Raw genomic sequence first — 20,685 nt, 5'->3', positions numbered from 1 at the left:
TTCCTTCTAAGCAGCTGGAATCCTCTGCTTCTATTAAGTATCTTGAATTTCTACAGGAGAGTATATATGTATTTATTTTTCCTAAATGGTTGCTTGATGACTCTAAGGAATAGAGTTTCCCAGACCCCCGTGACTATTTGCACTAGTCCTTTCCTTCTGCTCCACGGTACATTTAAAAGTCCTCCTTTCCTTTGTTTTTGTGCTTAAACTACTTCCAAGACCCTTTTCAGTGTTTCTCATGACCATGGCTCCTTTATGTCCACACCCAGCCTTTCAAGTGGAGCCCCCATTTCTCCCCTGAACCTGCACCATCCTCTAGGTATTCCACGCTTATCAACCCCTGAGCTGCTTAGGCTAGAGATTCAGAATTAACTGTTCTGGGTGGGGCTGCAGTATCAGTATTTTCTAAAGCCGCCCCCACTGAAACAATTGTCGGGTACAGTCCAGGAACTACTGCTCTAACCCACCCTGCACTTAACATTCTGCTAGGAAATTTTTCAAATGCCAGTTGCATTATTGTCACGTGTGCAAGCCAAATTCCTGAGGCTAACTTTCAAGGTCTCTCAGTTCTACTCCAATCTAATCTCCTGCCATATCCACCTCATCCCTACTTTCCTGCCAATTTCCTCATGTTCTTTGTGTCTAAAGAAAATGTACTCCCCCCCTCCCCCGACCCAAGCACACACACACACACACTCACTCACTCACTCATGATCTTCCAAAAGACTTTTGTGGCATATTTATGGACATGAGCCTGAGACATATACATCACCCATATGAAACATGGGACCCTGGAAATGTTTGAGATCTTATACAGACAGTAGAGTAGACGGAGTCATTCCTCTCTCCCCAAAGCCAGAATGTTTGCTTGTTCATTAGCTTGACTGTGTTTTTTTCAGAGAGACATTGAAGTAAATATTTATAGTATGCAACTAAGCTTGCTGAAAAGACATCTTTGGGCCAGCTGACGTGAATCAGAGCCTGCTTTAAACTAAAGGAAAGCAAAGCTAACTCATGCTCTTAGCAAAGTCTGTGACTGATATTTTCCCTTCTGATCAGTTGCAACAGTTCTGCTGCCTGATGACCCCGATGACAGAATCTCTCCAGATGGGTGGAGTAACCAGGGATGGATTCCTACTTCTCTGTCTTTTCCCAGAAAGGGAGATGTTTAAACCTCTCACACAAATGACAGAAAACTAAAACTGAAAGAAACAACTACACTTTTTTAAAAATCTGGCATGCAATTGTGGAAAAATAAACACAGTTTTTCAGAGACTTTTTTTATGACCTCAGAAATGGGAATTTCTAGTAGATGATATCCAACTGAACCACAGGACAAACATGCTCTGCCTTGGTGCATCCCAGCTTGATGGTGTTTCTCTCTCTTTTTAAGAAAAACTGCAAAGAGGGGAACTCATTCACTGTGGCCCTACACGATGTTTATATACTTTATAATATTTTTCCTCAGCTCAGTGTACATATTTTATGCCAATAAGACCTTCTTGGCCTATGGGCCTTTTCCTCCTTGTGAACTAGGGTTGATGGGAATATTCCTGAGTCAAATTACATACACAGAATGGAGTTTTAACAAGCAATGGGCTGAGGGTCAGGAGAACTGGTTTCTTAGTCCTCACACTCCATTTATCAAAGTGCTTTCATGCTCCATAGCAATCCAGTGGGTGGGGGTGGCACTAGATCTCCATTGAGTAGGTGTGAAAACTGAGGGCCAGGCACTACTCGTCATTCACTGAAGGTTCCATGAGTCTGTAAGCGCGAGTTAGGATGACTGATGCATGGTTTAGCGTGAAAGTCCCACATCATGGGGATCTCTTCAGTTCCTAATAAACAGAGACTCTGGGGTCATCATGACCCTAGCGGCATCAGAGAACCTAACCCAGTACTAAGGGACAGTCCTACTCTGCATAACACATTGAAGTTTTACTTCTATTACTTATGATGCTCAAATGACTTGCAGCTGTATTACATGGCTTCACAAGTAAGAGCTCTACAAGAGAGTTTTTAACTCTCTTAAAACCAGCGAATGGGTCCTATCTATCTTCATCTGTATTTTTCTAATAACTCTCTGAAGTGAATAAGCATCAGAGTAGGTGTTCAATAAAAGCTCATTGAATTCCAGACCATTCTTTAATCACAGTTAAATGACAATTTATGCTTGTGGGAGGAAAAACTTGGATATAATATTATTGCAATGATAGTAACATTGGATCCTTAGATTTAAACTGAATGGTCTTGCCCCTTATTTATGATGCAGTATTAGAAAAAGATGCCAAGAGTCCTGAGTACTAGTGCTGCTTTCGTCACTAGTATGACTTTGGGAAAGTCACTTCTTCTCGACTTTAGCTAGCCCAAAGGTAAAAGGGAGTGGTTATAAGTTCTGTGAATTCTTACACTTAGGACACTGTAGGCCTCAGACTACATTCAAACAGGAAACTGTGTAAATAAAAGTTAACTGATAAAAAATTACATTATAGATTGAATCTTAAGTAGAATTAAGAAATAGGTTTCTCAACCTTATCAACAGTTTTTTCCACTTCTCTGTAAATATCTAGTTCCTCCCACCAGCCCCAAAGCACTCAAGGTCCTTTGTGATTTCTTTTATGTCCCACTAGCTAGCTGAGATAAACTGATTTGCCCATATAATTGATCTCTAAGTTCTGTCTTTCTTTTTATAACTACTAGATTTTCTCATAAGTTTACTGAACTGACAATCTATTACAAAAAAAAAACAAACAAACCCTGAGATTAAAACATTCCATTTGGACTGTCCTCTGCGGTAGCTCTCACTTCTCTTTTGTTGGTAAGTATGCGTTGCATTATTTGTTGCATTTTCCCTAGATCAACAACTTGGTATTTGTGTTGCATTTCTCTTAATGGCTATATCAGACAAACAAACAAACAAGCCAGCATCTCCATAAACTTATTCCGACCTGATCAAAGGCTCCATGCTTACCAGAGGATTTGGAAGAAGAAACCCATAATCTTCAGAAATGTGAAATCTTCCTAAAGATAATGACAGCGCTGCCTTTAAATTCGGACTTTGACGTTCCATAGTTTTGTCTGACATATCTGCCCTGAAGCTGCTACTGAAGAGACCACTGCTCCCTGCTCCAGAAATGTCAAAGGACTTCAGAATAGCGTTTTTGCATTTGGGTCAGCTGAGCAGTGTTGCAGCAGCAGGGGAGAACCTTGCCCAGAGGCTGAATTCCAGACTGCCATGAACTTTCTCTGACACCAGGCTGAGTAAATAACTAAAGACTGCTTATTAAAATAAGCAAGCAAAAATAAAAAATCACCTCAGAAAAAAACTCAGTGTTTTTCATAGACGTGTAATATGAGATGATCGTTTTTTAGACCCAGAGACAAATTGGTCATAGCTCATCGCAAATCCCCTGATAGGAATCTGATCCACAATGAACCTTGACTATTGGGTCTTTATCCAAAATGAAAAAAACTATTTAAAGCAGAAGTTAGTGACACACGGGAAGATATTTCAGTGACTGGTGGTGAGTAGGGTAGGAAGGAGGACTCCATGTGTATCAGAACCTCAGGAGGGTTTTGTATTTTTGTATGTAGTTTGAAAAATATATTCTAAGATTATAATTGCATTGACTTCCTTTAAAAGACAATATTTTGTCATTTTTAAAAATCTTGGAGCACATTAAAGGAGGATATATATATATTATTAAGTTTAACCAAACAACTAGTAGATACTAACAAACTTGAGAAGAGCCTGAACAGGTTTGATCTAACCCTCGACTTTTATCAAACATCTTTTGAGAATCTGTCACTAAGATGAGTGATTTTACCTATGAAGTAGGTACTACCAGATCCATTTTACAGCCTAGAAAACCAAGGTACACCCATGTGAAAAACCATGTCCATTTTCATGCCACTAATTAATAACAGAGTGAGGACCAGAGTTGAGGTATCCTGATTTCCAAGCCTCCGCTCTGTTCACTAGATCAGGCTGCCAGGTTGCCTGTCAGAGGGGCCATCACGGTTTGAATTCACTTTAATATGGAGCAGTAAACTCTAGGCCATAGATCTGCCCTGTAAGAATTCTGAAGACTCTGCCTTTTGTCCAATGGACCCTAAACCTAGCTTGTAAACGAATTTATGTGGAAGCTAATTGATCTGTCCACATCTTCTCCCACCTCCCATCCTGTAATTTAAATATAAAAGCTACGAGAAGGAAGTGCTCTGATAATTCATTTAACGGTTCCCACGGAGGGTTGAGTTTGGCAGGTTGCAAGTCAAAAGTAGCCTAATTGATTCATGGTTCATCAGACACCTCACAGACATCCTCAATTATCTACGTCCATTCAGCCCAATATCCTACCAGTCTCCAAGTTCAGTTTCTTATGCCTTCTAAATGCAATTTCTCAAACTTTATGTGTTTAATCATCTTCTTTCCGGCAATCTTGGATTAAAAGATGACTTAGTTATTTTTGTTTATGCTAGTCATTACTTTTCATCTACTTTTCTGCACTCTCTCAAGAAATTTCTGTAACATTGTAAAAGCACAGAATCATCAATTATCAGAAGTGAAAGGAACATGATAGAATAAATAATCTAGTTCAACGCCCTCATTAAATATATGACAGATTGAAGATTTATGAGAGTGAAATGATTTAGCAAGTACCATCCTGGGAGTTCACATCAGATTTGGACTAGAATTCTGACTTGCTGCCCCTAAGCCCAGAACTTTCTCACTGTAAGTCAGCCAGGCCTCCTTACGTAAGAGTCTCCACCCTCTCAGCTACTAGCTATGTGGCTTTATAACAAGTGGGAAACAAAAGTGAGAATTTTAATACCAAGTCTCTCTTTCTACTTCTGTAGGAAATAAGAATGTTTATATAAGATATTTTACGATGCTCTTTCCCCCCATTCTAAAAATCCTTTTTTTAATATCGTGTTTTTCTGGTTTTCTCTCCTACCATTCTGACTTTATCTTTTCTGTTTCAGTTACTACACCCTATTTTTCTATTTCAGCCCTGAACATATAAATATTTGCAGTGTTACTATAACTGTTTCTCTGCCTCAGTGTTCTTATGTGTTTTTGTCTGATCATAACCATCAGTTCTATGCCCAGGCCCCCAAATCTGCATATTCAGTCTTGATCTTCATTCTTCCCCAGATTTAGGTCCATGGTACTCGTGGGTCAGTTGTACATCTTGGGTCCTGCCATTAAACCTTTGAAGAACTCCTCACTGTAAATTAAATAAAGTTCCAATTTCCTTGGCCTGGCACTTAAGGATGTCCATTACCTGGCCCCCAAGTACCTTTCTAGCTGTGCAAAATTCTACAATCACCTTGGACTTCTTTCATGTCAGATTTCAAGTTCTACCTGGTTTGATTGTTATTAATGTATTTCTCTCATTTTGTCTGTTATTGTAAGCTCCTTGTAGAACCCATATCCCACCCAGTTTTGTATCTCCCAGTGTCTGGAGCTCAGTAAATGTTTGTTAAATGAATAATCGATCAGAGTCTTATTGTGGGCTCTACATTTTTAGAACTGGGGTCTTAATGCCAGGTAGAGGTGTGTGCTGGTCTCTGCAGTCCACTTTAAGCACAGCCCCTACAACAAGGACCACAGCGGCCACACCCTCTATGAAGCTCTACTTTGCATCTTTCTTATTTACCAAGAGGAAGTTGGTCAAACATAATTTTGTCCATGAACTTCCCCTCTTAGCGGTAACGGCTGGAGTTCCATAGTCTTATGCTCTATAATTAGCTTTCCCATGAGTCACACTACTATCAGTACACAACAAGGGTTCTGTTTCTCTTAAACTGGGTATTAGGATTTTTTGGAAATGGACCAAGAAGTATTCAGAAAAGGAAAAAATAGGATATCACATCAGATATACATGGTTTTAGTTTCAAATTAATGAAGTCCAAAGTGTGTATTGTCAAAAATAATCAGCCCAAAGAGTACTGGTACATTGAGACTGTTCCCGTCCAGCTTATTAATTGCTTCTTTGTTCATAAATTCAATAGGACTTCCTAGTCTTTTCTGTGATTAACTCTTCCGGCATCTGGATTTTGGCCTACTTCTTCTTTTCAAAAAAAAAAAAAAACAACCCCCCCCCACAAACCACAAAACACTCCTGTCTTCTCAAGTTCTCCGATGACATGTATTCCTTCTTGTTATATTGTGCTTAAAAATAGAGAGAAAAAACTAATAGCTAACATTCATTGATTTTTCTCCTGTGCTAAACCCTATGGTAAGCATCTCCTGTGGAATGTCTCATTTAATTCTCACAGTAGCCCTGTGAGTTAGGTACTATTATTATTCCCATAATTCATTTGAGGGAACTGCAGCTTGGAAAAGTTAAATAAAAGCCTAAGGTCATATATTTGTAAGTGGCAGCGCCAGGACTGGAGCACAGACAATTTAAGGTCATCACTCGTAACCGCTCGAGGCATGCCTTTCCTTGGATGATCTCATCTATTCCAAGACATCAGCCATCATCTCTAGGCTAATGACTCCCAACATTGTTTCTAGTTGAATCTATCCTGTCATCTTCATCTTATAATGCTTTATAAAGCATTATAAATGCTTCATCTGGAATGTCTTAACACATCAAACATATACTAGATACCTTCCATTAAAGCAGAGGCAAAGGCTTGTGAAACCCCCAGCAACTAGCTTAAGGTCTTGAGCAGAGAGCCCACAGCCTAGGGACAGGTCAAAGCTGTTCTTGCCCTTATTTTCTCATAATGAGAACAAAGCTCATTTTCCTTATCTATTCCATGCTTTGATGAATAGTATCTTTCAGAACTGGCAATATAATCTGAGGGCTCCAGTGAAGAATGAAAATAAGCACCCTTGCTAAAAATTATTAAGGATTTCAAGACACTGACACTAGAACCTTAAGCCTAGTAGGGAGCCCTTCTGCATGCAAGATCCCAGGAGACCACACAGTTTGCATATCTGTGAAGCTGGCCCTAGCACCTCTGTTGCCATAGTTACCTGCTTAGAGACCTAGAAATCACCTCTCCATCACATCCAACAGAACACCAATCTTGCCAATCTTACTGACTTAATATTTCTCATGTTTCTTTTTATTTCCAATCCAAGTGCCATTATTTTCAATCCTTTGCCATTTAATATTGAAATATTATATCATCATAAGAAATCCCTAATTTATCTGTCTCAAATCTAATCCCATAATATTTGCCAATTATTTTAGAAGTGAACTACTTTTACAACCTTTAAACTTATTGCCCTGCCTTTATTATTACTCCCCATTTTATCCCACCCCTGTATGTTTTTTTAACTACTGCCAGAGTCATTTAAATATTTATTTATTTACAATGGGCAGTCCTTCATTTAAATATGATTCAATTATGCAAATATAATAATGTTATTTCTGTGCTTAAAACCTTTCTCTTTGCTATGTGAGATGTCTGAGATTACTGCTTGTATTTTCTTTAAGGATTTTATTTTTTCACAACTCACATATAAATTTGTTATCCACTTGAGTTTATTCTTGTGTATGGTGTAAATTGATGGTCTAGTTTCATTTTTTTTGCATGTACCTGTCCAATTTTCCCAACACCTTTTACCGAAGAGACAGTTTTTACTCCATTGTATGTTCGTGCTTCCTTTGTCAAATATTCATTGATCGCGAAGGCAAAAACTTTTTCGCCAATGACACATCCGATAAAGGGTTAATTTCCAAAATATATTTTAAAAGTTATGCAACTCCGTATCAGGAAGACAAACAATTCAATTAAAAAAATGGTCAAAGGTCCTGAATAGACACTTCTCCAAAGACAACATACAAATGGCCAATAGACATATAACCATATGAAAAAATCCTCAATGTCACTAAAGATCAGAGAGAGGCAAATTCAAACTACAATGAGGTGTCACCTCACACCTGCCGGAATGGACACCATCAATAAATCAACTAATAACAAGTGCTGGCAAGGATTTGGAGAAAAGGGAACCCTCACTCACTGCTCGTGAGAATGCAGACTGGTGCAGCCACTTTGGAAAACAGTACGGAGTTTCCTCAAAAATTTGAAAATGGAACCGTTGTTTGACTCAGCAACTCCACTGCTGGGAATGTATGCTAAGAATACCGAAACACCAATCAGAAAGAATATGTGCACCCCTATTCATGGCAGTATTGTTCACAATAACCGAGATCTGAAACAGCTCAAGTGCCCATCAGTAAATGAGTGGATTAAAAAGCTGTTATCCATTTACACAATGGAATACTCCACGGTTTTTAAAAAGCAGGAATTCCTGCTCTTTGGGACAGCGTGGATGGACCTGGAGATTATTATGCTAAAAGAAATAAGCCAGGGAAAGACAAATACTATACAATCTTACTTACTTGTGGAATCTAGTGAACACAGTAAACTGGCGAACAAAATAGGACCAGAGGCGTGGACACAGGGAACAGACTGACAGATCTCAGAGGGGAGGAGGTGGGAGGGGGGTTACTGGAAGACACTTGCCAAAAAACATGCACACATATACACATAGCTAGGAACACAGACAACAAAGTGGTGAAGGCCAGGGTCGGGGGATGGGGGCTGGGTAAAGGGAGGCAAAGAGAAAGGCAAAATGGGGAACATCTGTGATGGTGTCAACAATTAAAAAAAACTTTCCCTTTGTTTTCAGAATAATTTGAAACTACTTCAGTGCACGGCTCTTGAAACTGATTATGGTTGAATTCCACCTACCTATCAATCTTAATTCTCTCATGCTTCGGTTCTCCCGAACTCTGTGTACTTCCTCAGCTAGTGCATGCTCACGCTGCGTTCTTACACATCTTTTTCTTTCTGGGATTTCCCAACCTTTTTTTTTTTCATTTGCATATATACCAATCATCTCTTACAACTTATCTCATGTATTACCTCACCCAAGAAAGTCTAGTATTGCCACAACCCTTTCTAGTGCCCGCTTTTCCTCCCTGTTCTGTCCATGGAAAGCCCCGTTATCCCTCTTCAGCTCTCACCGGGTTTAGGGGCTGCAGCTCTTTGCTCCTGTGCTCCCTCTTTATATCCGTATAATCCTCATTCCGTTGTGTTCAAATAATTAATTCACCCAGTTGTCCACTAGTGAGCTCCTTGAAGGTAGGATCGGTGCCATTAATCTTTTTATCTCTGTTATCTAAGGAGCTTGCCCAGTATGTTTGCCTATTAGATGGTTATTGAACAAAAAGTAATGAGAGATTCTGATGCTGATGGGGGTAAGTATAACCCCGTTAATGAAACAGTGCTCTGACTCAACACTGCATTTGTTCATTCTTTTAATAGCCGATATTTTGAATATATTGCTAAGTGCTATGATGTAAAAATTAAAAGGCTATGGATCTTATCTACATGGGAGTACAAATTAGCAAGTGAAGTAAGACACACACACACACAGAGCCATAGTTGCTACTGAAGAGCTAAAGAAATATATACTGAAAGAGAACAAAACAAATCTACGAGAACAGAGTGGGGAGAGAATCCCCTACAAGTTAACTCTGCTGTGGTGGGTTTGGACAATAGCCTAAGGTAGGAGCGGAGAGGTGGAAGGCCGTTGTACTGGCATAGCCGTGGGAGTTGTTCCCACAGTCCGTGACGCTTCAACTGCCTTTGGAGAATTAGATGGTTTTGTATGTTTATTCTTCTAAAGACACTCTCTTTAAAAGACAGGTTATTCTGGTAGTGCCGTCTTCATTTACCCTGTTTCCAATGTTTTGAGAATAATTTGAAACTACTTCAGTGCATGGCTCTTGTGTCACCACAAAATAAGGAAACAGTTTCTGTTTTGACTTACTGGTAAGGTCATAGATAGGAAACAATACCATTTCCTGAAAACACTTGTAAACTTCTAAAACATATGAATATATAAAAATAGTTGTTACATCAAAATCATCATCTTTATGACCTTAAATATATGTTGTCCCACTTTTAAACACATGTTGCTATTTTGTTGTTTAAAATGTTTATCAGATTAACCTAGTTTATTAGTTGTTCTTTTACAGATTAATTTGCAGATCACATATGTGATTGACTCATACATTTGGAAAGCACTTAAAAATGACCTATTTATCCCTGACCATTTTCGGCATGCAAAAACCAGTGAGAGGTTAGGTGAATTATGTAAGATCACATAAATCTTTTCTTCTTAACAGACTTGATTTTTTGTAGCAGTTTTAGTTGCACTGCAGAAAGTACAGAGTTCCCATAAACCTGCCCCCCCAAGCACAGCTTCACATGCCACAGTGGTGCATTTGTCACAACTGATGAACCTATAATGACACATCATTACCATCAAAGTCCATAAGTTACATTGCATTTCACTCATTGCTGGTGTTCCTTCTATGGGTTTCGAAAAGTATATAATAACATGTATCCACCACTATAGTGTCATATAGAATCGTTTAACTGCCCTTAAAATCCTCCGTGCTTGACATTCCCTTTCCCCTACCCCCTGGCAATCACTGATCCTTCCGCTATATCCATAGTTTTGCCTTTTTCAGATTATCATATAGTTGGAGTCATGTAGTATACAGCCTTTTCAGATCGACTTCTCTTACTTAGTATTATGCATAAGTGTCTCCATGTCTTTTCATGGCTAAATCACTCATTTCTTTTTAGCACTGAATATTATTCCATTGTCAGGACGTACCTAAGTTTAGCTATTCACCTACCGAAGGGCCTCTTGGTTGGTTCCCAGTTTTGACAATTACGAATAAAGTTGCAACAAACACCTGACACAGGCTTTTGTGTGGAGATAAGTTTTATTTTCCTCTCAAAGGATGTATCCCAGTGCTGAACAAATGCAATAATTCCTGTTAGCATGGATCAGGCATATTTCTATGTCCTCTTCTAAGTCATCAAGTTTACTTTCTCCTATCAAGGTATAAGATTTCTCAGTTTTTTCAGCTATCGGCCTTTAAATCTTCTCTTAAGGGCCTTTTTGCCCCATCATAAAACCAAACTTCAAAATCAACACCGGGGTACTTTTCTATCCAGATGCATTTGCAGTACCTTGTAAAAAACAGGTAATTTTTTAGAGACTTAGATCTCCCCAGCTGAACAAATATGCAGACACGTTTCTACGTCCTCCGATACTTTTCTGGTAACTTATACTAATGTTGCCAGTAGATGAGCGCTGCCTATTGACAAGGTAAAATGTTTTCCATCATTTGGATAAGAACTAGTCCTTACATTTTAATCACCACCTATATAAACGACTCCTTTAGAAAGTTTGCACACACCTCCTCTGAATGAAGCGTGTCCACCGCTGCCCTTTGGATTGTCAATCGGATTGATTAATCTGTGAACAAGTTAAAGGCCGTGTGATAGTTCACACTGTTAACACCCAACAGCGTTCATAGCTCCACACCTTTTGGAAAAAATATGGTTAGCATTTCATAATCTGCGAATACCACTTCAGTGAATGTGGTTGTGACCTTGTCAGTGTTAAAAGGTGGCCTCCCAGTGAGTAATGCATAGAGCATGCAGCTCAGAGACCAAACTCTGTCCAAGTCCACAGTGGACTCAGATTTGCAATTTCTGGGTAGAATGTTAACTAGGAGTTCCACATAAAGTATAACGCTTTTCTATGTAGCATTTTCAAGTGAGTTGCTAGCCCCAGACTGGCAATCTTGATGTTTACATTGTATATAAGTAGGAGGTGCAATCCTAGGGTAATATATATCATGAAAATAAAGATACAACATTCTTGTGATTATCTGGTGCGTGAAGTTTTAAACCTTGCTTTTGAAAAAGGCTTTCATTCTATTCTTTAAATATCTGTTCCTTTTCCTATTATGGTACATTTCAAACACTAGCTATACATAATTGCTATCTTCAAAATAGTTATAAAGTTCCAAAGTAGAAGGACATTCTGATTGGCAATGTGTTTTCACCTCATGTTTGACATTCTGTACCATTCCAACTTCCTTATTTATTATTTGGCTGCAAATTCTAAACCAGAGTGAGTAAACTCAGCTCTGTAGACACCAGCAAGTGATCTTTTACTGAGCAGATTTCCAGCTTTCAAAACTCCATTCTTCTCTCCCTCGCAAGTCACCATATTCTAGGCACCAGCTGAGTCCCCATCAGACTCAGCTCCCATGGCTACAGCTCTTCTGGCAAAAGCACAGACACCAAAAGGGCTTCAGGGCATTTTCCAGGTCAGGGTTGTGCCTCTGTGCTCCCGTTTTGAAAAGCTTGGGCTGGTTGCTCCACACAGCAGTAATGGGAACAAATATAGGTCTTTTTACCACCCCACCTCTGCTACTCTTTTATTACTACAACATAAGAAAAAGTCATGCAGGAGGTGGGAATTTTGGAGAGAGCCCATTCAATCAAATGTTCAATACTTTGATTGTTAAAGTCAAAAGGAGCAGAGTTCACTTGTTCACTTGTAAGGAAAGTCTTTCCTTCAAGGAAGGTTGTACTGTGTTGTGGTTTCAAGGCAAGTTAATAAAAAGCTAAGAAAATTCCTTGGCAAGTGGAATAAGGACACTGAGACAGATAGCTGTGGGGCAGGGGATGGGGGAGACTGGCCGAACAATTTACGGCCAGGTCCAGATGGTCACCAGGGCTGAAGTTCCCATGTTTGACCGGGGGCCAAACTGGGAAAACAAGAGCCTCGCCCACAGGGTAACCTCTCCTCCCCTGGCCTCTGCTCCCTGAAGAGAACATCTGGACCTCAGCAGTATTTCAGCTTCAGGCTCAGGACTGCGGCAAAACCAGACAAGCGGCACCACAGCTGACTTCAGGACAGGCCGCACTGAATGACGACCCCTTGCCCTGGTACCAACCAACCAGTCAGTGGAAGCCACTATCTGCGAAGTCATTTCTTTCCTGTTGTTACCAAACAGCAAGTGGAGTCCTGCTGCCCACCACCACCCACTAGGCAAAATTCTGGAGGCAAAAGCTCAGTGATGAAGGAATGAGTGTTTATTCAAAAGCTTCACGATTTTGGAATTACAGCTTTCCACGTGCATTAGTCATTTAAGCCTATCAATCAAAGCTAAACTCTTCATCTCTAGTTACAGCTTTATCACTTAAGCCTATCTTTTAAGTCTAAAATCTAACTCCTGAGTTCCCCTGTTAGTTTTTAATTATCTTCTTCTATAGGATTAATTTACAAACTAAAACAACATAAGATACAAAGGCTACATGATTTTGGAAGAAGGGCAGGCTTCTGCCTCACAGCTCCTCCCCTCTAGAACATCCAAAGAAGAACAACCCTGCCACCCTCTGCCAGGCCAGCCCAGTCCTAGACTGTGCTGGAAGTTTCTTCTCCCATCCAAAATACCATCCTCTGGGAAATGCAGGCAGCTGCAGCGTAAGAGTCCAGGCAGCCTTGAGGAAGAGAGTCAGAGAGCCAGTCTCTGCTCTCCTTTTATTTTACCTCTTCTGGCCTGTAATTCCCTGTGCTCAGCATGCACTCAGCTTCTCAGCCAATCCCATCCTAGACTGTTTACCATTGCCTCGGGCAACCACCTCCTACAGCCCCTTCTTTGTCCTCCCTAGTGATCTGATCAGATCTCTCTGTATCACTATAACATTTTCAGACAACCAAGACAGTACCACTTAGGCTCTCCTGTGGCTTCTTCTAGGTTAAGCCCCTCCTTGTTTTACTGTCCCCAACATTAATAAATGTGCCCTCATAGTCACTTGGACTCCTGTTGTGAAATCTTTCCTGCATGAAGCCAAGAGCCCACACAACAGGCTTGCCCCAGGCAGACCGAGGAAGGGCCAGGTCTCCTTCGCAGTAACAGACTGACATATTTGTCCGGAGTCAGATTACTTGGGTTTAATCTCTTTCTCTCTCTCTCTCTCTTTTTTTTTTTGGCCGTATAATAACTGTGTAGCTTTTGAAAGCTACTGAACTCCATCAACTCTCAATATCCTTAAAATTAGCTCGTACTTCTCTCATAGGCTCATGGACAAGATGAGGTGAATTGATATATATGACACTTTTAGAATAGTAAGAGGTACATAGAAAAACTAAATAATTATTAATTATCTTATTAATGTATAGATTAAAAAGTTGCTATATGATTATACTCCATGTGTCAGATAATTCTGATGTTCGTTTGCAGAATTCATATTGTTTATATTTAATCTTTGAATTGTGTAAGGCTGGGTTGACAAGCAAAGTTATCTTTTTGCTTGTTTTTTTAATGCTAGAAATTCGGGAGGGATTTTTTTTTTCAGTTAAATTGAAACAATTAACTATTGTTTCAGGTGGCTCAGTCCCGATCCAGGTAGCTTAACTTGCTCCCAGCTGCTCTAGTGACAGAGTACGAGTGGTTGTTGGCCATGCAGCTGCTAAGGCCGCATAGCAATGGAGAGAGAATGTGTGAGCACACAGGGTGGACACATTACCAGGTGGGAGAGAGAGAGAGAGAGAAAGAGGGAGAGAGCTTCTTTGTTCTCCTGGGATTATATTAGCTTGGGCTTTTGACAGACCAGGTGCATTTTCAAAAGAACCAATCAGCTTCTCTGACTTTCGTGGGCCTTGGATGGGTTAACACCTCCTAGTTACGCTGACAGGCCTCTATGGTTCAGCACCTCCTCCTGGCCCCCCAAGAACCTGGTACTGGAGTCGGGGGAAGGGAAGAATGTTAATCCCCTTGGCAGAGCAATGCTGTGGTCTCCTGGGGAGTGAAGCTCTAGCTTCCTGGCTAAGCAACCAGGCTTATGCTCCCCAGTTTATTAAATTCCCTTGCGTTCCCCTTTTCTAGTTAAAGACTGAAGGTAAAGGAAGTATTCCCTCAGAAACTGGGTGAATTTCCTCCTCTGGTAGTTAAGAGCTCCATCTTTTGATCCAGATATCTGAGTTTATACCTGGCTTTGCCTTTTACTTGCATTTTTAAAACATATTTCTTGACTTCTTTGCACCTCTGTTTCCTTACCTGTAAAATGGGGAGGATAATACTACTCATTTCAGAGAGTTGCTTTGAAGATTAATGAGTTGATGTACAAAGACCAGCTGGAGCAGTAATCAGAATACAGAGCTCTAAACAGGCATTTGCTGCACGGCCAGACGTGCTGGGGAGGGTCTTGTCACTGTGTCCCAGGCGGCAAGAAACTTGGAGAATCTCAAGTGGATGTTTATGTGCCCAATTGCAAGCATTTCTGAACTTCAAACTTGTCAATTGTTTGTTATCACCTAAAACAATTGTGTGGAATGAGTAAATTTCCATCTCTAACTGACCAACAGTAACTCTTGGCACCAGCTCTTCGACAAGGGTAAAAGAAGTGCAGAGTGGTCCAGAGAAGTTCAGAAGTTCAGGACTGAATATTGTATTTAATATATTAGAGTAAGAAGGAAAAAAGATATAATTTATGCAAAAGCAACTTCAATTATTTATTGTATAAAATTAATTATAGTAAAGAGGAGATCAAGAATACTTAATTTTCTGAATTCTTTATATGAAAAAGATACGTATTTTAAGCCAATTTCTCCTCACTTACAGAAAACAACAGGTAGAAGAATATACCATTACGAACTTCTGATTTTGCTAGGACACAGACAGCGAGGGAATCATCATTAACTCTATCTAAATAGGATCCATGTTACTAAGAATTCATTACATCTAGCGAAAACCTTTTCTTACAGTAGGACCTTAACTTAACCTCTGGCGACCCTTCCCAGTTGACCACTCACTGTGATGAGCCCATGTGGCATGCGGAGGAGAAACAGTAAGTAGAATTTCTTAAGAAATTTACCCAGCATTTTGTTGTACCTCTCCCATTCCAGGGATGACTTAAAGGGAAATCAGGAATCTTTTTTTCAAAAGTCACAGTGATTTTGTTTTTTTTTTAATTTTTCGATTATAGTTAACATTCAACATATTAGTGTCAGGTGTACAGCATAGTGGTGAGACGTTTACGTAACTTACAAGATGTTCCCCCCGACGAGTCTAGTGCCTGGCACCATACATTAATACTGCAGTATTAGTGACTATATTCCCCGTGCTGTGCCTTGCGTCCCTGTGACTATTTTGTAACTAACAACCTGTACTTCTTAATCCCTTCACCTTTTCCACCCAGCCCAACTATATGGCAACCCTCAGTTTATTCTCTGGATCTGTGAGTGTGTTTGGAATCTCGTCCTCTATTATTTGGACAGATAGAAGAGAATCGGCTCTGAGGAACAAAGGTATACACTCTGTGGAGAATGTGAGGCTGGGTTTCAGACTGGCCATCACCTGCCTAACAGCAGAGCAGTGTGAGTGACAGCGCCCCTTGCTTCCCCCTCCCACTACCCACCTCTCCACCCCATGTCACATGGATGTGTTGCTCCGAAGGAGAAGATACAATGCGGAGCCTTGCAGAGGAGGCCAAAGATTCTGTGTGTCAACGTGATTCAATGCTAATCAGGTAAAACCAACTCTGAAGGAGAAAATTCCTGATGTGTAGCCCTGTGAGGTACAGCTGTGAAGCTGGAGTGACCAGTGTAGCAGAAAAGACAGAAAAAAAAGCCTCGACGTAGAGGCAATAAAGGGTCCTGAAAATTTATTTACATATATTCTAGTACTACTTTATATGTTCCAGTACTTGGGCACTATATTCTATTCTGTCCTCACAGTTACCATGTGAACGAGACAGGGCAAGTGTTTTCACGTTCATTTTACAGAAATACGAAGCGTTTGCCTAAGATCACAAACCAAGGAGATGTCCAAATAAAGCCCAGTTCTTGCTCTCCTGACTCAGTTTAGTGCTTTTGAAAAGCATCAAACTCTAAGACATGGTGATCTTCCTGGTGATCACTTAAAAATTACACTCACGTGCATACACATGTGCTTTTGTTATGTACGTATGTATACACACATATGCCTATTTTTATTATAAATGTATATGTGCTTATTGCAGAAATATTGGCTGGAGAATAAAGAAGAAAATATGTACCATGCACTAGTAATAGATGTGAAATTTTGCTGTAAGCAGAGATTCTGCTTGATTTCCTTGGGTTAGGTTGGGTGTGTTTGAGAAATGATGTTAAAATTGTTTTTGGATGTTTCACTTTAGAAATATGTGACTACATTTCCTTCTTCAAATGTACTTGGGTGTATTCAACCCATCCCCTCAGAGCTGAGTTTTTTCTGAATTGAAAATGCTTGCTAATTCTCCACCCATACAACCATTGCACCTTTTTTCTCTTCTCATCTTTAATAGAATACCCAATTTCTGGCTGACGATTTACTACCTCATGAGATCCTATTAAGTCATCTCATTTCCTACCCCAAATCCCTTCCTTTCTAACCCACTTACTCCAAGTGAAGTGAAAAAGATGGAAGTTGTCAAAAAAAGTTCTCCTCCCATTTTAAACTAATTGTGTGACCCTAAGTAAGCCACCTCACTCTTCTGAGCCTTTATAATGAGTTTGGTCATACGATTTTTAAATTCCTCTCCAGCCATAACTTTCTTAGATTCCACTGGTAACTAAACTCATGCCAGAGTGTGAATGCTTGATAACTCTGACCTCCTAGGAAAAATTGTATTTCAAATGTGACTTCATGTTAGCACATATTGATTTATTCATAAACTCACTCAGTCTTTTCAATATTTATCTAATATATTTATTATGTATGTATGGACAACTAGGCATGCGTGCCTATGGTGAACAATAGTGTCCCTGGTATCATGGAGCTTATGTTGTAATGAGAATATAGACAAATAAACAGGTAACTGTGAGACAGTGTGATATTCCTGAAGGGAAAGTACAGGAATCAGTTAGCCCTGCATGTAGCAGTGTGGAGTAGGTCTCATTTGGAGCAGGGTAATTATAGTTATGAATAAAGCAACTTTTAGGTATTTTATTGTATCATTTCAACTTTTATCATTACATTCAACTTTCATCATTACATTACATTCGAATAGATCATAGCACTTCTAATTGCTTTTTATTGTTTTCGTGCAAGGAATTCACAGAAAAAACATTTTAAAATCTTTTATTATGCACTATTAAGAAGTTGTTACATATTAATTTGTGAGTCTAATATAATGAGTAGCATATGTATACACCTATATGTATATATGCATGTGTGTACATATATGTATGTATGTGTCCACATATGTGTGTGTGCTTTTTATATATATAAATATATGTATAAAATCTTTGTCCTGACAAAATGTACCCTTGCTTGGGTTAAATCAATCTTCCTTCAAAAGGGCCTTCTCAGTTGTACCTCTCACATTCCTTAGAAATTTCATGACATCAGTGCCTCCGGTTCCTTTACTTTCCATTTCCGATGGCTTTTCAGAAGTTTTGGGTTTTTTGGACTTCTTGCTTGCAGGAATCAGAATGTACATAGTTACTATTTGCAGATGGTAGCTTCTCAGAGAGACCATGGCTTTCACACAGTCGTTATAAGCTGCAGTTAGGTTTTCATCATTTTTTGAAAGGACAAACTCACGCACTGAGGGGCCTGACTCTAACGAGCGAAGAAATCTCTGATGAGCTGGTGGCATGTATGTTCGCATATCCTGGAGGAATGCAGCAGCTGATGCTGAAAGAACAAGAGGAAGATAAGTTAGTAGAGAGACAGAAGATTCCGCAACCTGGAGAGGAGGTCGTAGTGGCTGGAAGATCACAGACCAACAGTATAGCATAAGACAATGAGTTTTTAACCATCCTATTAGAAAGCTGTTATTCTTCTTCCTAGTAATGGCAATTACTATAAAATGTTTTTAATTTTGAAAATCAGGTGAGCTAAACTCAGTTTTTCCTAATAGAGATTTTTGTTTGTGCGTCCTTTCTCACTTTCCCACTGCATTTGATCATCTGGAGGAGTCGATGATGTAGGCAGGGTACATATATAACTTGTCTGGACGGATTGTGACACCAAGTCCAAGAGAGTTCTAAGGATCATTTTAAAATAAGTGAATGGACCAAGAAAAAAAGCGTATTTTCCTTAGCTCGATTAAATAGAAGTTTAGGGGAAAGAAAATGGTAGAAAGAAGTCCTTCCTTTTAAGCCCTTAGGAGGAGCATAATGAACGTGGCTCATCTTCACCGTTCAGTCTGGGCGTTGTCCAGGGGTTGCTGCGACAGTGTGGAAGGCAGGACAAGAGCAGTACGGGTCCTCTTGTCCTTGAAGTTTCCACCTCCCCAACTCCTACTCACAGTCCTGTCTCATTTGCAGGTGACATTTTCTTTCTAAATCTTTTTAGAAAGAATTTTTTAGAACATGGACTATAGTTTTCGCCACAGTCAGTCGAGCCTTATAAATACATATTTACAGGCCAAGATTGAGAGGATGATGAACTTGGGTTTGAGTTTTGCCTTCAGTGCTTTCTAGCTGGTTAACAGGGAACAGGCCACTTATCCTCTTTAACTTTCAGCTTCTTCGTCTGTGAAATGGGATGATAGCAATACAATCTCTACTATGCTGATTCTCCTAAAAGCACCAGATAAGCTCAGATAAGATGCGGATACGAAGGTATTTTTTAGATATTAAAGAACTATTGCATTAACATAGGAGATGAGTATTATCGTTTTCTACTCACCTTCACCAGCACTCTGCTCAATGCCCAGCAGAACATCGAAGCACTGAAAGATGCTGCTCTGGGCTGCACTACCCCCAGCAAACATTTTTGGGGTGTCTGAGACTCCTTTGTACAAAAGACCCTTTGGCAGCTGGGAATTGCCTTTCCAGCTGGGCCAGGAAGGAAAGAAAATCATTATTTGGATTAACTGCCAAATTTTCAGACATAAAATCTTGCAAAAGAGGGTGAATGGAAGGTAATGTGAGGTAGATCTCATTATTCTCCTTTCACATTCTCCTTTCCACTCACGTGTATGCATAAAGGTAACACACGGCATGGTTTTGAGCAAATTGGGTCTACGTATTCTATGGCTAGAGCCTACCTTTGCATTAACAAAGATCATTCCTCTCTCTTTAAAATGACCAGCTTTTCTGTCCATATACCAGTGCAGGCCTCACCAAGTAATAACAGAGATAATAGTCTATTCTTTTTCTACAACATGTATTTTACATATTAAAAAAAAAAGTATTTTCTAAACACAATGGATAGTGGGGACCATTAGTGGGAACTTGGTAGATTCCTTATGTTAATTGTGGGAGAGAAAAATTCAAACATAAGGCTACGTACCCAGACAAGTATATGCGAAGAACATTGAAAAACTGGTCTGGTTTCACACAGTCTGTGAAAAGATTGGATGTGTTTAGTGAGGGTGTGAAGGGAAATCAAGCTCATGTAAACAGCTGACAGCAGATTTCAGCAGAGGCCGCAGGAAACGCAATTGGGGCAGTCTGCTGTCTGTGTAGAGAAAGCCCCTGAGGACAAGCTCACACTCACTTGCCCTCTCCCAAGTGAGCCCTGCTCATCTCTTGCATCTCCTGAACAGGTTCTACCACAGGGCTATGCAAGAGCCTGAGCTCACCGACCACTCATGCTCAGATTAATTAAACTGTCAACATTTCTTTAAGGTTACTTCATGTGCTTTCTGACATAACAGATAATTTACTTCCATGAAGAAAGAAATAAATCTCAAAAAGATGAACAAACAAAAAATCCAGAAACAAGAACCCCAGCAGTCCTATGGAACACGTTCCTAGGTTCCCCTGTTCCCCCAAAGCTTGCTAATGTCTTTAGTTTGAAGGTCGGTCTTCTCACCAAGCACCACTCAGCAAGCAGTAACTCAAATACCAGTGATATA

General features: G+C 39.8%; 2 protein-coding genes across 2 annotated transcripts in view; both read right to left on the bottom strand.

The window, feature by feature from the left end:
• LOC128779144 (indoleamine 2,3-dioxygenase 2-like) overlaps nt 1-3,175 on the bottom strand; it is a 43,699-nt gene extending 40,524 nt beyond the window's left edge. The window contains exon 1 of the mRNA XM_053916538.1: nt 2,972-3,175. Coding sequence (XP_053772513.1) covers nt 2,972-3,085 — 114 coding nt within the window. The 5' untranslated portion in view covers nt 3,086-3,175. The remainder of the gene's footprint in view (nt 1-2,971) is intronic.
• Nucleotides 3,176-17,803: 14,628 nt separating this feature from the next.
• Nucleotides 17,804-20,162, bottom strand: LOC128779819 (indoleamine 2,3-dioxygenase 1-like). Its single transcript, XM_053916361.2, has 3 exons — nt 20,118-20,162; nt 19,512-19,660; nt 17,804-18,512 (listed from the first exon to the last, which is right to left on the bottom strand). Exons 2-3 carry the CDS (start codon nt 19,594-19,596, stop codon nt 18,157-18,159), a joined length of 441 nt encoding a protein of 146 aa, XP_053772336.2. The 5' UTR covers nt 19,597-19,660; nt 20,118-20,162; the 3' UTR covers nt 17,804-18,156.
• Between the last annotated feature and the right edge of the window lie 523 nt (nt 20,163-20,685).

The sequence above is a fragment of the Desmodus rotundus genome, chromosome 13 (genome assembly GCF_022682495.2).
Source record: "Desmodus rotundus isolate HL8 chromosome 13, HLdesRot8A.1, whole genome shotgun sequence".
Taxonomy (NCBI): Eukaryota; Metazoa; Chordata; class Mammalia; order Chiroptera; family Phyllostomidae; genus Desmodus; species Desmodus rotundus.
Note: the sequence above shows the minus strand (reverse complement) of the source record. Positions and strands in the feature narration are given on the sequence as shown.